Here is a 15,789-nt window from a genome sequence, read left to right on the forward strand (position 1 = left end):
CTTAGTCATAGACTGTCTGATTAATCCCATACATCATCCTTAAAGCTATAGTTACAACCATCCCCAGACATTTAACACAGTCCCAAATGGGTCACATGCTTATCCACTAACATTCCTCACAGTCTCAAGCACAATCTGACACACATCACACTCCCCACAGTCTTCCCTTCTCCTGTAGAGAACACTTGCCCTTGCGCGGGCGCGCGCACACACACACACACACACACACACACACACACACACGACCATGAAGTAAGCATCACACCCCTGAACCGCTTTGAGCAGCAACCCGGTAGTCACCTTCACCTCGTCCGGGCCAGAGCTCTGTCTAAGAAATCTGGACCCTGCTTCCTAGACTTCTGCAGGTTTTTCAGCCCTGGACTATATTTCTTTGAAGGCATCACTGCAAGACTCAAGCTCTGGTAACCTCTTTGCGATTTTCTAGAACCTCTGGGAAGTCACTTGAGTAAAATGAAATAGTTCGGCTCACACCGCAGCAGCGTGAGTTCCCGAGTTCAAGCGAGGGAGCCCCGAGGCGCCCCCGATTCCGGACCACAGGACGTGGCCAACTGCCTCTGGATTCTGTTGTAACGGGCCGGGTTCATGTTTACGACTACATTTCCCGGAGGCCACCGCGTCCCTGCGCCATTTCGTACACTTACTCCGTTACTCCTTGGTTTAAGGATCCAGTCTGTAGCGGTAGGTGAGTGCACTACCTTGCTGGGACCCGCACGCTGCCTTTGGGTTGGAGCGTCCAGAAGGAAGTTCCTGTAAGGTGCTGGGAATACCGGTATGCCGGCTGGGGCTCGGTGCTGACAGGAATCGAGACGATCCTGGCTCTGGACTACATATCTCCAACTTCGTAGCACTCAGGTTAATTCCTTACGGAAGTCGGCCTTGCCAGTGCGGAGTGGCTGTGCCCTTCCCCGCTGGTCGTCGGCCCCGTCACTTCGGTTCCTAGCGGCGGAGGCGTGGTGCTATCAGCTGTGTTCCTTTGCGCCGCAGGTATGAGTGTGCACTTGGCGTCGCTCTCCTCCGGCAAAAGCGGCGCTGTGACTTTGGTTCCCGGCCAACGGGAGCAGGGAGATGTTATCATGAACGTTCCACAGTGCTGGGTGTGTGAGTGCGCGCGCGCTTTTGTGGCAGCGTGACGGGCTCACCTGTCGCCTTCTAACGCACTTGGCTGCTGTGCCCCTTTAGTGACTGTGTACTCTCCCGCCGTGAGACAGGGACAGAGTCTCGCCAGTTGAGAATCGCGCGGTTCCAGGTGCCGCAGTTCCTCCACTTTACAGAGAACGAGGCTATTCTGAAGATGCCCCTACAATGAGAGTTTATGCCCCAGGAAGGCAGAAGACCACCCTAACAGGATGCCCCATTCTACTTTGAGAGCCCTACGGGGAAAAACTGATCCCTCTCTCAGCCTGAAGTTGTTGTGGGAATTGGTCCTAAACTGTTTGGTCGGCTCTGGGAAAGGCTTGATATCCTTTGATTCTTTTTTCTCTGTTCTACTCTTTCCAACAGAAGCATACAGAGGAAAGGAAAAAAATATTGCACAGCTAAAAGTCTCTTCTAAAGTATGTTGCCATTTTCTTTCTTCTCTCGAGTTTCTTCTTTTCAAGATGCTGCTACCTCCTGCAACATCTCCCTAAGGAGAAACCTTAGGCATTGCTATCCCTGTGAATCTTGGCGCTCCAGGGATGGCCTCACCAGTCTACTCTACTCACCAACCACATCTTTACCTCTCCTTTTCCACCTGATGACAAATCAGCCCTTTCTGGTCTAAGATTTTTGATGAAAGATAACTATACTATAGTTATAGTATAGTTTCTTTCTATCTATCTATCTATCTTTCTCCATAGATAACTATGGAGAAAATGTGGACTTTTGTTTTAACTTTGTATGGAAATTTTCAAGCAGGGTAGAAAATAATACGACCCCAGTGTGCCCAACGCTCAGCCGTAATTTAACACATTTGCAAATATCCTTATACCTATCCATCCCCCTTTTTCCTTTAGTATTTCAAAGTGTTATTTTAATCACATGTATGCATATGTAACCAAAAGGACATATTTTTAAATAATAACCATGATGCTATCTCAACTTTAAAAACTAAGTCATTCCATAATATCATATACCCAGTATATATTCAAACTTCCCCAATTCTTTGGAAGATAGATTTTTTACAATTGGTTTGTTCAAATCATGATTCAGATAGGTCCACACATTACATTTGGTTGTCAAATCTCTTTTCTTATTAAATTTTAAAAAAATTTTTATTCTGGACGACCGGCATGTGGGATCTTAGTTCCCCAACCAGGGATCGAACCCTGGGCCCCCTGCACTGGAAGCATGGAGTGTTAATCACTGGACCGCCAGGGAAGTCCCTGTCAAATCTCTTAAGTTTTTTTAATCCATAACAGTTCTCTATTTTCTGTTTTTACTTTAATTGTTGCCATTGATTTGTAGAAAAACTAGGTCATTTGTTTACAGAATATTGTGCATTCTCCTTTTGGCTAATTTCTTCCTTGTGGTGTCATATAATTAGTTCCCCTATGCTACATATTTCTGTTAAGGGGTAGTTAGATCTAGAGCCTTGATCAGATTCAGATATTTTGCCTAAATCACATTTTCAGGCAAAAATAATTCATAGGTTATGTTGTGTACTTCCTGTGACATCACATCCTGAGGTTTTTTAAAGTCTGGTGTCCCACTTCTGGTGATGCCATGTTGATTGGTGTTCAAGTGCTGTCCACTTAATTCTTCCTTTATAAAATGCCCTCTTCCTCTTTCACCTAAAGCATACATTCTCAATGGCAGAAGGACGGGTATTGCCCCCACGGGGGTGAAACTTGGTTCTTGGCAGGGAGGGGGACCAAACTCTTACTGAATATTATAACGGTTTGTGGACACAGTACATAAACACATATACAGTATATCTGTGGTATTAAAATTTCATAGGTAAGTGGTATCAGGAGAAAAGTTGTCTTAAAAGGCTTTGGGGGAACTAATAATGAAAAAAAGGGTAAGAAACACTGACATAGAGGTTATAACATCCATTTATGATTGATGCTGAGATCTATTATTTTATTAAGGGTTACATATAGTGATTTTTTAAAAAAATTCTCTCAATTCCTTCTGCATTTCTTAGCTGGAGTTCTATAAATAAGAACTTTTCATCAACTATTTGGTTTTCCTAACTTAGCAAATTTCTGAGTGATAGGAGTGTCTTTTGTTATTCGTAATGAACCCCTTTTGATCACACCTGAATTTATGCTAATGAGGTGGCTTGGAGTCTGGCCCCTGCGTAGCTTCAGGATGGAGCTGATCACCAGAAAGACCAAATGATTAGAGGGTTGGAACTTTCCAACCCACCCACTGACCTGACCTCCAGGAAAGGGGAGGGTGGGACTGGAGGTTAAGCCCTATAAAAACTCTCGAACTAGATTTGATGAGCTTCTGGGTTAGTGAACACCTTGAGGTGCTTTGACGGTGGCAATCCCAAAGAGAGCATTGGAAACTCCAAGCTCCCCCTCCACCATACCTTGCCCTATGCATCTTTTCCATGCATCTGCTCCTAAATTGTATCCATTATGATAAATTGGTAAACATAAGTGAAGTGTTTTCCTAAGTTCTGTGAGCCATCCTAGCAAAGTATAGAACCTTAGGAGGGGATTGTAGGAGCCCCCAATTTATAGCTGGTTGGTCAGAAGTACAGTGGCCTGGGATTTGCGATTGGCTTCTGAAGTCAGGAGCAGTCTTGTGGGCCTGAGCCTTTAAGCATGGGAGCGAAGCATCTCACTTAGCATGTGGGCCCTGGGGAAGCGCTGCTCCCCAGGGCTCCCTGGGTACTCCCCTATCCTAGAGATGTAAGATGCCCATGGAAACTGGCGCCCTCTGGGGTCCTGTTCAGCATCATGGGGATTAAGGAAAAGTCTGGCCTGAATTCCCTCTGCTCTATCTGGATTCCACTGGATTTGTAAGAGGGCTGAGATTTTCCCAAACTTCCCTCAAAGAGGGGAAATAAAGGTAGTTCCAAGGTGCTCATTTTGTGGGCTCTGAGGCAAGCTTGTTCTCATGGCTTTGTTTTCCTTCTCCAGCCCTGCTCTCCTCTTAGGACTCTGCACATCTCCAGGAGAGGAACCAGAAAGTTGATCAGTTCTGACAGTGCTCAAAACCATGCCTCACGTGAGTTGCTGTTTCTTCTTTCCTCCCTGAAGTGCGATCATTTTGTTGGGTTATATGAACACCAGATATATTTATTCCCATATTTTCTGCCTTGCTTAGTCCTGTAAAGGAACTGCTCCCAAATTTCTCCCATTCCAGTGAGTGATCGTAGCAAAGAGCTTCATTCTCCTCTAAGTGTTTTTCCCTGCACCAGATGGTATTCTGCCAGGAGCCCTGAGGAAGCAGAAATATCTCCCCTTAAGAGTAGTATTAGCACAGTGGTTTAGTGAGGTAGTTAAATGAGACACGTGACAGACTTTGATCTCTACAAACCTAGGTTTTCCACTTGGAAGTGACAGCATTTCTGCTGGTTGTTCCCAATCTCAGTGTGTGGTGAGATTTTTTTGTGAGGCCTTTGAAATTGGTTGGGGAACTGAGTCCTGAGAAGAAAGAGATCTTGCCTCTTGTACAGTTTCATGTTGCTGCTGTAACAAATTACTACAAACTTAGTGACTGAAACACAAACCTACTGTCATACTTCTGGAGGTTGGAATCTGAAATCAGTCTTATAGGGCTAAAATCAAGGTGTTGGTAGGTCTGTGTTCCTTCTGGAGGCTCCAGAGGAAAATCTATTTTCTTGCATTTCCAGCTGCTAGAGGCTGCTCACATTCCTTGGCTCAAGGGTCCCCTCCTTTTTCAGAGCCAGCAATCACATCATTCTGATCTCTGCTTTCATTATCACATCTCCTTTGACTCTTCTGCCTCCCTCTATCACTTAAAATACCCTTGTGATCCCATTGGGCCCAACCAGAAAATCCAGGATAATCTCCCCAAGATTCTTAATTTAATCACATCTACAAAGTCCCATTTGCCATGTAAGGTAACATACTCACAGGTTCCGGGGGTTAAGATATGGACATCTTTGCGGGGTCATTAGTCTACCTACCACATCCCTCTTGCCAAGAAACCAATGAGAGGCAAGGCTTACCTTGGAGTTGGCCAGAATGTGTCAGAGTGATGCCTGTGTGCACCTAGACTGGCATCCATCAGCCTGCTGTAGCCTAGGAACACAGAAAGTAGGAGCAAATAAAATCTGCCAGATGTATAATCTTTTGAGAATTTTAGATTCCTAGAGCTAAAGACATTAAAGAATTTGTTTTAAATACTCCCAAATAAGTAGATCATTACATCCATAAAGTGAAAATACTGTATGTCCGTTATATTTGGTGACATAATATAGTGACTTAATGAACTTGAATCTTCAAAAAGATTCTAAGTTACATCCAAATTCTATGTTCCAGTCCAGAGAGTTGTTAAAAAATGGTTTGGAAAGATTTCATCAATCTTGTTTATCCTTTTCTTTAAAGAGAGAAGTTAATTTCAGAAAGAACCCATTAGTTGAGAATTTATTTATTATTTATTGAGAATTAGAAAGCTTAAAGTGCTGTGTGATTGCATACAATATTTCATTCAATTGGGAAACTGCAATCATCTGGCCTTTTGTATTCTCAGACCTTTCTGGATAATGGAATTGTCCTAGTATACGTAGGAAGTTTTGTCTGTGGCAGTAGCAGTGATCAAGGATCATGTTGACACTACAGTTCAGGCACCCAATTTCCTTCAATGTTACAGGTGTTCGGCCATGGCATATTGTTTATTATATCACCCCCTTCCTTCAGTGCCCTCCTCCTTCTTATCTCATTTCACCTCAAAATCATCATCGTATTTTCACAAATAATAAATGGATTTGTTGTTTCAGTGGTTGGTAACTTTCAGGGATGTGGCCGTCAACTTCTCTCAGGAGGAATGGGAATGCCTTGACCCCATTCAGCGGGATTTGTACAGGGAGGTCATGGTGGAGAACTACAGCCACCTGATCTCACTGGGTAAGATCATTTTACACAGTTTTCAGAATTTGTCTCCCATACTTTCTGCCTCCTTCATTGTGAATTTCTGATTTCTATTCCCTAAGGAAACGTTTGAGTTTTTTAAAAGTAGAAGTAGACAGCCCCACTGTGTACCTTTTTATTTCTCACCCTTCGGACTTTCACATCTTCCTCCATCACTTCCTGTTAGTTTCTCTTCTTTGATGACCAATGGACTGGATTTGAATCTGGGACTCTTCATCCCATGACCATGTCCCGTTTCTTTTCTTTTAAGCTGGATGTTCGATCCCTAAGCCAGACGTGTTTTCCTTATTGGAGCGAGGGAAGGAGCCCTGGATGGTGGTGAGAGCCATGACAAGATGGAGCTCAGGTGAATAAGAGCTGGCCACACAGGATCAGCTATTGCTGATAATAATACAGCTGCTTTATGAAGTGACAACACTTTGCGATGTTTGTGTGAAGCTCCCTTCAAAGGCCTGTGGAAAGAAGACCTGAGACCTAGGGAGAGCAGGAAGGTGATATCGACATGAGCTCCCAAAGGAACTTCCTTTCCAACTCCCATTTACTGCTCTTCCTCCTACATTCACCCCACCCTTTAAAAAAAATTAAGTTATTTATTTATTTATCACGTTTGGCTGCATTGGGTGTTCGTTGCTGCACGCGGGCTTTCTCTAGTTGCGGTGAATGGGGGCTACTCTTCATTGTGGTGTGCAGGCTTCTCATTGCAGTGGCTTCTCTTGTTGCAGAGCACGTGCTCTAGGCGCCCAGGCTTCTGTAGTTCTGGCGCCCTGGCTTAGTTACTCTGCGGCATGTGGGATCTTCCTGGACCAGGGCTCAAACCCGTGTCCCGTGCATTGGCAGGCAGATTCTTAACCACTGTGCCACCAGGGATGTGCCCCCCTTTTGCTTTAATGAGGAAACTTTGGCTTCTTCCAAGACAATCGTTTTTTCTATTTCTTGATTAAGTTTTTTTCCAGTTTTTTTTTTATTTAGCTAGGTATCTCCAACCAGCAAACGTTTGTTGAGAGCTTATTGTGTTCTTAGATTAGGATGGACAGGGATGATCTCTCAGAGGAGGTAACGTTTGAACTGAGACCGAAAAGAAATTAGCAGTGTAAAAATAAGGCAAGTGTGTGTTCAGGCAGAGAGAACAGAAGTGCAAAGGCCCTGAGGAGAGGCTGAGCTTCCTTTATTTGAGGATCAGCAAGAAGGTCAATGTGGCTAGAACAGAGTGAGTGAAAGTGGAAATTAGAGATGAGGTCAGAGAAATAGGCAGAGATCAGATCATATGAGGCCTTGTAGGCCATTTCAAGGAGTGAGGTTTTATCCTAGGTATGATAGGGAGCCCTTGGAGATTTTGTGCAGATGAGTAGGGGATTATTGTTTAAAGATCACTCTGGGTGTTATGTGTAGGAAGACGGTAAGAATGGAAGCAAAAGACCAGTTAGAGGACTGGTTCAAGAGTCTGTATTACAGATAATAGTGGCTTGGAATGGGGTTTAATATGTGGAGGTGATGAGAATGGGTTATATTCTGGTTGTATTTTGATGGTAGGATTAATAGGACTTGCTGAAGGATTGGAAATAGAAAGAGGCATCAGAGTTTGGAAGCCTGCAGATGGAAGTTAAGAGTTTTGAGATGGGCATTTGAGATGCCCATTAGATATCTCCATAGAGAAGTTAGACACACATTTGAAAGCCTGCAGGAGGGTAGTCAGGACTGAAGAGACAAATATAGGATTAATCTCTTATGATGGGATGAGATGAGATTATGGAGGGATTGGTTTAGATGGAAAGCAAGGTAAATAAAGTCCAAGGGCTAAACCATGGGGCATTCCAACATTTAGCTGGGAAGAGGAAAATGATCCAGCAAAGGAAATTGAGGAGCTTCCTGATTAACCTGTGATCTAGGAAGTAACTGGGAATTCAGTGTACTGGAAGCCATGACAAACACAAGGAGAGAGTGGTTAACTGTGAAAGATACTGCTAAGAGCTCAAGTAAGATGAAGGCTAAAAACTGACTATTGGATTTGGCAAGATGAAGGATATTGGTGACACTGACAAAGTAGGTTTGGAAATGAGAGGAGCAAAAACCTGACTGTAGAGGATTAAAAACAGAATGAAGAAGAAATAAGTCAACAGTAAAAACTACAGTGGGATAGTGAGTTAACTCACCAGGCAGTGTGGAAGGCCCATTTGAGGAGCTCTCAAAGGTACAAACAGAGTTTTTAAATGCTTTAGAAGTTTTAAATAACAGTATTGTAATAGTGAGGAAAAAGAAGTATGATATAATAGTGAGGAAAAAGAAGTATGATATAATAATGAGGAAAAAGAAGTTTGATTCAAGTTTGTATATGTAACTACATAAAAGTGCAGGAAAAAAACCTGGAAGTAAATACAGCAAAATGTTAGTTATGAGGGTGGGAGTAAAGGGAAATAAAAAGTATAGACAGGAAGTACAGACAACTCTTTTGAGAAGTTTTGCCAGGAAGGAGTACAGTAAATGGATAAGAGCTGCAAAGTGAACCAAAGAATCAAAGGAGAGGTGGTTTTGTTTTGATTTCAAAGGAGAGTCTTTAAGATGGAGATAAATAATAGAGAGATGGTATAAGAGTAAATGAAATATGTGTGGTAGTGGTCAAAATGATGATTGCTCGAAACTGAACTTTTAGAGGTGTTGTGATTATTGGTAACAACAAGGTCTATTATATCTACTGTGGGAGAGGGTAGGTGGAAAGAAGTGAAGGAAAACAGTGTTTCAGGGGAAGCAGTGTGCTCAAGGTTTCAATCAGAGCAAGAAGGTGAAGAGAATAATCAGAAGGGAGGCTGAAGTTAGAGTACTTCTGGAAAGTACACTATGAGTTCCAGAAGGTCTGTTTGTTAGCATGCAGTAGAACATTGGGTCATAAAAGAGGATGTCCAGACCTGGATTGGGACGAGAGTCCTAGTGATGACCAAGGACCCAGGAAGCCAGAGCTTTTCAGAGGTAATTGGATACCCAGAGATGTCAAGCATTACAGGATTGGTCCTGAGTGGTCTCTTTGGGGAAGGTGGGTGCTTATTTCTGTTACAAACTAAGAGTGATGGGACTGTCACACTAAGAGTTTATGGAAATCAAGACCTTCCAGGAGAATCCAGCCTTAATAGCAGGATATGGAGGTCTTACCAGCACCAGAAGCTATGGGGGCCTTTCTTTTAGGCTGCAGTGAGTGGAGTGGTTGTCTTAATAGAAGAAAGAATTGTAGGTGCAGTGTTGCTAGAAGTCTGGGTTTGGGGAAGGCTTTTCAGGAATTGCAAAGGTCTGTGAAATTTCAGATGAGCCCTGAAAAGATGGAAAGCCAGTAGGGAGGCTGAGGGTAGAGGGAAGAGCATTCCTAGCAGAGGGAACAATGTACTGAAGGCTATAAGAGGATAGAGCCTGGTGTATATGAGATATTCAAAGAAGACCCTTGTAGTTGGAGCCTAGTAAGGGAGAGGTACCAGGTGTGAGTTTGGAGAAGCTGGCAGAAGCCAGGCCAGGCAGTACCTTCTAGGGGTTATGAAATGACCTGGTAGGCTGTGAGCAGCATTTGTTTTTGGTTGGTTTGTTTTTTAACATCTTTATTGAATGTGAGCAGCATTTGTTTTTATTTTTTGGTTTGGTTTTGTTTCATAAATAAAATAACACAGAAGAGAAAATAAAATAAAATATCAGAATGCATCACATGTAAAAAAGAAAATTTCATGACCTATTTGTCTTGTTTATGTTTGTGCATGTGTACTCACAATATAACATGCATAATAATATAACATGCATTTCTTATTGTGAGGTTGCAGTCAAAAGCAGTTTGAAAGATGCTACTAACAAGTTTGAATTTTATCCCAAAAGCATTTGCAAGCTTATGAAGAATCTTATATAGGACAGTGACATAATGTGATTTACACATTTAATATATTACTCTGACTGCCAGATGGAGATTAGAAGGAAGGTTCTCATGACGTTACTGAGTAGGTTATTGTCGTGGCTCAAATGAGAGCTGCTTCGGGCATCCTCAGAGTGTTGGCAGTGGTGTTGGGGATAAGGAAACAGATTCAAGAGCTATTTAGGAGATAGACTCAGTAGGACTCAAGGGGCTAAGAGTCAAAGGGGCCTTTCAATACGCCTTCTGCTTTTCAGACTCCATTTTGTTGTCTTTAGTCATCACCCCTTTTGCAGTTTTCCCAGTTATTCTTGCATTGATTTAATGACAATAAAAAGAACTACTTATTTGAATACATTTCATACACATTCCTCAACCTCAGCATGGTTTTAAGACTTGGGTATTCTTATCTTTACTTTCTTTATCACACTAGGTCGCCATTTAGCACCTTACCCTGTGTGGTCTCACAGTGCTTCCCACCCCAGAATCATTAGATTTATATTTCTTCCCATTTTTATTATCGTGTTACTATAACATGGAGAGCAGTTTGGAATCTAAACTGGATTTATCTGGTCCCTTACGCTGTTCCGTTAATCACCATATTCCAGTTGGTTTCTTTCCTACTGTCTTGTAAACCATATTGTGCTTCTCTGACAGAAAGTAAAAGCCAGATACTCTCATCCCAGTACATTTTGCTGACGAGTTGGTGTTAAATTGAGCCGTGTGGGGGTCTTTGTTTACAGTTTCATTGTACTTTACAGTTTATAGTTTCATTGTCCTTTACAGTTTACAGTTTCATTGTATTTTACAGTTTCATTGTACTTTTTAGCAAAAGCACGTTTTCCTCAGATTTCTGACTTTTATTTCTAAAAGACCATTTGAACTTGAATTTACTAATATATGTTTATTTTCTTACCCACTACCATCCTCTATTACACTCTACAGCCTATATTCAGTGTTTCCAGAGTGTGCCTGGGGCTCCAGTCACAGTGGATTGTGTTCTTCTACTTTTTAAAATTACACCCATCTCCCAACTTTGTTCAGAATAACATAAAATTTTCTTTAGTGTATAAAGTTGTCACTATTTCTAGAACATTATAGAACCTTATGCTTTTCTGGAAAATATGAGAACATTTGGCCTTGAGTAGAAGGTACTGGAAAGAAAGACCTGAAAAAATACATGAAGGGAAGAAGAAAACACTGTGTTTGTTTGCTTTCTGTGTTCTGGGGAATAGCTATAAAGAGGAATATTTTTCCTACGCTTGTGAAGCTTGAGGAATAGAAGGATCAACATAAATAAAGAAAATGTAATTCTAGAATTGCAAAGATTGAAACAAGAATGAAGAAGAAGGTGCAGATATAGAGAATAAAGACATGGCATGGACCCAATTAGAGTTTTCAGTGATAGTCTTTCTGAGCAGCTGGCATTTAAGTTAGTACGTTTTAGACGAAAAGGAACTGGCCTTGTAGAGAGCATTCCTGGCAGACGGAACAGCATGTGAGGGAGTCTAAAATGCATAAGAATTTGATAAGAGCCTATTACAGTGAGAGATGGGTGGCTTGGCCTAATGTGGTTGTAGTGGATGTGGTCAGATATTTGATAAATTTTGACAGGAGAGCTAATAGGATTTGTTGATAGGTTGGCTATCCACCCAGGCATTTGTTTGTTTATTTCCAGGGGTGTTTTTGTTGTAATTTTATAAGCTTCCTTGGTGATTCTAATCCACTCCAAAGTTTGAGAACCACTGACTTAATCTGTTTTCTTAATTATTTTCCCCCCTATAAATTCCCCTCATTCTATGTTCTCTCCTTGTGCCTTTTTTTAAATTGCGCAAAATTTTTAGCAATGTTTAAGCCATTCTGTTCTTATGAGAATTATCATTTTATCTACCTTTTTTTTTTTTGCGGTACGCGGGCCTCTCACTGTTGTGGCCTCTCCCGTTGCGGAGCACAGGCTCCGGACGCGCAGGCTCAGCGGCCATGGCTCACGGCCCAGCCGCTCTGTGGCATGTGGGATCTTCCCGGACCAGGGCACAAACCCGTGTCCCCTGCATCGGCAGGCGGACTCTCAACAACTGCGCCACCAGGGAAGCCCTTATCTACCATTTTTACCTTAGACAGTTCATTTCTTCTTACAAACAAAAACAGCAAGAATTTGTTTTCTTGTTATTTTACAGACTTGGAATACAGCTGTGAGACCAAAAGGTCATGTCCAGAAAAGGGAACTTATGAAATGGAATCCCTGCAATGGGAGAATATGAGGAAGCCTATAAGCCATAACCTTGAGTGCAATGATCTTGGAGAAAATACAGAGTGCAAAGGCAAGTTTGAGGATCAACAGAGAAGTCAGGAAAGACCATACATGCGCATGAAAATTACCTGTAAAGAAGAGGCCACTCAAAGCCATTCCATGTCCCCTATTCTTCATCAGACAAATCCTACCAAGGAAAAATTGTACAAATGTAAGGAATGTAAACAAGCTTTCAGCTACTTGTCATGCCTTATTCAACATGAGAAAAGTCATAATAAAGAAAAACACTCTGACGTTAAGAAATGTAGGAGGATCTTCAGCAAAAAGCCAACCTATATTCAACATCAGAGGATTCAGAATGGTGAGAAACCTTATGAGTGTATGGACTGTGGAAAGGCCTTTGGCCGTAGTTCTGATCTGATTCAACATCAGAAAATTCATACTAATGAAAAACCTTATCAATGTAAAGCATGTGGGAAGGCCTTTATTCGTGGTTCACAACTCACTGAACATCAGAGAGTTCATACAGGAGAGAAACCATATGAATGTAAGAAATGTGGAAAAGCCTTTAGTTATTGTTCACAATATACACTCCATCAGAGAATTCATAGTGGTGAAAAACCTTATGAATGTAAGGAATGTGGGAAGGCCTTTATTCTTGGCTCTCAGCTTACTTACCATCAAAGAATTCATAGTGGTGAGAAACCCTATGAGTGTAAGGAATGTGGAAAGGCTTTTATTCTTGGTTCACACCTTACTTATCATCAAAGAGTTCATACTGGTGAAAAGCCTTACAGATGTAAAGAATGTGGGAAGGCCTTTTTATGTGCCTCTCAACTTAATGAACATCAGAGAATTCACACAGGTGAGAAACCCTATGAATGTAAAGAATGTGGAAAGGCCTTTTCTCGTGGCTCACAACTTACTTATCATCTGAGAGTTCATACAGGTGAGAGACCCTATAAATGCAAAGAATGTGGGAAAGCCTTTATTTCTAATTCTAATCTTACTCAACATCAGAGAATTCATACAGGTGAGAAACCTTACAAATGTAAGGAATGTGGAAAGGCCTTTATTTGTGGCAAACAACTTAGTGAACATCATAGAATTCATACAGGTGAGAAACCCTTTGAATGTAAGGAATGTGGAAAGACCTTTATTCGTTGTGCATATCTTACTCAACATGAGAAAATTCATGGTGAGAAGCATTATGAATGTAAGGAATGTGGGAAGACCTTTTTTCGTACCACACAACTTACATATCATCAGAGAATTCATACAGGTGAAAAACCCTACAAATGTAAGGAATGTGACAGAGCTTTTATTTATGGCTCACAACTTAGTGAACACCAGAGAATTCATAGAGGTGAAAAACCCTATGAATGTAAGCAATGTGGGAAGGCCTTTATTCGTGGCTCACACCTTACCGAACATCTAAGAACTCATAATGGTGAGAAACCCTATGAATGTAGGGAATGTGGGAAGGCCTTCAGTCGTGGCTCAGAACTTACTCTACATCAAAGGATCCATACTGGTGAGCAACCCTATGCATGCATACAGTGTGGTAAAGACTTTAGACGTCATTCACAACTTATTCAACATATGAGGCTTCATAATTGAGAAAGCTTTATATATGATTTAATATAAGAAAGTCTTCACCCATCTTCAGCAGCTCTGGAATATTAGAGAACTCATGTTTGTAATGAAATAGGACATCCTTTTGATTGTGTTCAAAATCAACTCATTTTTAGAAAGCTTATATTAACTTCATGAATGCAGAAATAAATGACTTCTGGAACCCATTAAACATTTAAAAAAATCTCTATAACCCTGGAATGTAATGCTGAATTATATCCCTTATTGAGCACCATCTCTATTTTAATATTTCCTAACTGTGAAATTGGATAGGTTACTTAACTTCTCTGTGCCTCCATTTCTTTATGTGTAAAATACTATAATGGTATAATAATGATCAAATTGTAAGTGATTAAATACATGTAACTCCCTTTGGACAGTATCTGATACTCAGTGTTATTATCATTATTATTATCATCATCATTATTATTATCATCATTATTAATGCTATTAGAGAAGTCAAATGGTAGGAATATTTTATAAGTACCGTAGAAAGATGTAAACATTCTATTACCATCTATCCCCTTTTGAACCCAAATAATTTATTCTATGACAAGAGCTTTAGAACATAAAAAGAGTATGAAGGCCTCTATTTTACTTTTTTTTTTTTTTTTTTTTTTTTTTTTTTGCGGTAAGTGGGCCTCTCACTGTTGTGGCCTCTCCCATTGCGGACCACAGGCTCTGGACGCACAGGCTCAGCGGCCATGGCTCACGGGCCTAGCCGCTCCATGGCATGTGGGATCTTCCCGGACCGGGGCACGAACCCGTGTCCCCTGCATCGGCAGGCGGACTCTCAACCGCTGCGCCACCAGGGAGGCCCAAGGCCTCTATTTTAGAGCTCATAAATTTTGCTGCACCAGAAAATTCATACTGGAAAGAAACTCTATGGAAGAAATTTCTTTACGGTTGTAGAGCTTTTTTATAAAATCAAGGAGAGGTGATTTTTCTACAACAAATTACAAAAGCAGAAGTCATTATTCCACATTTTCTAATTACTACTTTAAGGATAAAAGAATTTACCAACAAAATGATAGCCAAGTTAACGCCATTAAAAAAAAAACCTATAAAATATTGTCTTAAATGAGAAATCAAAGCAAAATTTACCAACTACACTTTTTCCTCATTATCTGAACCTAATCTATTCTTGATAACTGGTTGAACAGTAAATTTTCAGATGCCCAAACTTCAGAGCCTACCTACATCCCAATACTTCAAATGGGAAAAATAATGTTTCCAATGCATTCAAGTACCCTACCCAATTTTCCCAAACATAATTTAAATTCAAGTTAAACCACTTACATGAATTCTCTCAGGGATTTCTGAATAATATAAAACATTTAAAACCCAGTTAACAAGTAACTAGTTAGCAGACATGTTTGTGCATGCAATTATTTTGAACATTATAAAGTATGAATTATGTTTTTCTTCTACACTTCAAGGAACAGATACTATGACGATATATAATGAAATGTATTAGTACATAATGGAAATAAATAATTAGTAAAATAAAAGAAAATAATAATAAAAGTAAAATAAAAGACATTGATAGAAGAATTGATACAAAATTTCCCAAGACAATACTTTTCCATATGCGAGGCACTCTACTGTTTTCTATTACATAGTCTGTAATGAACACTGCAGCCCACGTAGTTGTCTTCACAACTTAATATTCATATCCCCACTCTAAAAAACACTGGTTTTACATATATATTACAAAATTATAATCTAAATGTTAATCCACCATTTTTTAGACAACAACAACAGAAAAGATAAGTGTGATTGAGAACCATTAGAACACTCTGAATCATTAGGGTAACCACGGTGATGCCAATGCAGTCATGCATTCTCCACTCAGATTAGACAAACTATGCCATCATTGGTCAGTTGTTTACAATTCAGGGACTACCATCATTGCCCAACTAAATTTAAAGAAAATGTAAATAATGGAATGTAAG

At 40.7% G+C, this 15,789-nt stretch overlaps 1 protein-coding gene across 3 annotated transcripts; it reads left to right on the forward strand.

Annotated features, from left to right (window-relative positions):
- Positions 1-960: 960 nt before the first annotated feature.
- On the forward strand, positions 961-14,221 carry ZNF571 (zinc finger protein 571). 3 transcript variants are annotated; one of them, XM_032614468.1, is made up of 5 exons: positions 961-1,005; positions 4,098-4,185; positions 5,924-6,050; positions 6,325-6,420; positions 12,126-14,221. In XM_032614468.1, exons 2-5 carry the CDS (start codon positions 4,177-4,179, stop codon positions 13,817-13,819), a joined length of 1,926 nt encoding a protein of 641 aa, XP_032470359.1. In that variant the 5' UTR covers positions 961-1,005; positions 4,098-4,176; the 3' UTR covers positions 13,820-14,221. The 3 variants fall into 3 exon arrangements, with proteins under 3 accessions (XP_032470359.1, XP_032470358.1, XP_032470360.1); XM_032614469.1 differs by lacking the exon at positions 961-1,005 and adding an exon at positions 1,529-1,574; XM_032614467.1 differs by lacking the exons at positions 961-1,005; positions 5,924-6,050; positions 6,325-6,420 and adding an exon at positions 1,331-1,574.
- The last annotated feature ends 1,568 nt before the right edge of the window (positions 14,222-15,789 follow it).

This window comes from Phocoena sinus, chromosome 19 (genome assembly GCF_008692025.1).
Source record: "Phocoena sinus isolate mPhoSin1 chromosome 19, mPhoSin1.pri, whole genome shotgun sequence".
Lineage (NCBI taxonomy): Eukaryota > Metazoa > Chordata > Mammalia > Artiodactyla > Phocoenidae > Phocoena > Phocoena sinus.

Bases quoted from the DNA above. Each gene is read 5' to 3' on its own strand.
- ZNF571 (XM_032614467.1), top strand. From the start codon at position 1,368: ATGCCCCATTCTACTTTGAGAGCCCTACGGGGAAAAACTGATCCCTCT. The intron at 1,575-4,097 runs GTATGTTGCCAT...TTCCTTCTCCAG, and splicing joins AGCTAAAAGTCTCTTCTAAA to CCCTGCTCTCCTCTTAGGAC. The intron at 4,186-12,125 runs GTGAGTTGCTGT...GTTATTTTACAG, and splicing joins TGCTCAAAACCATGCCTCAC to ACTTGGAATACAGCTGTGAG.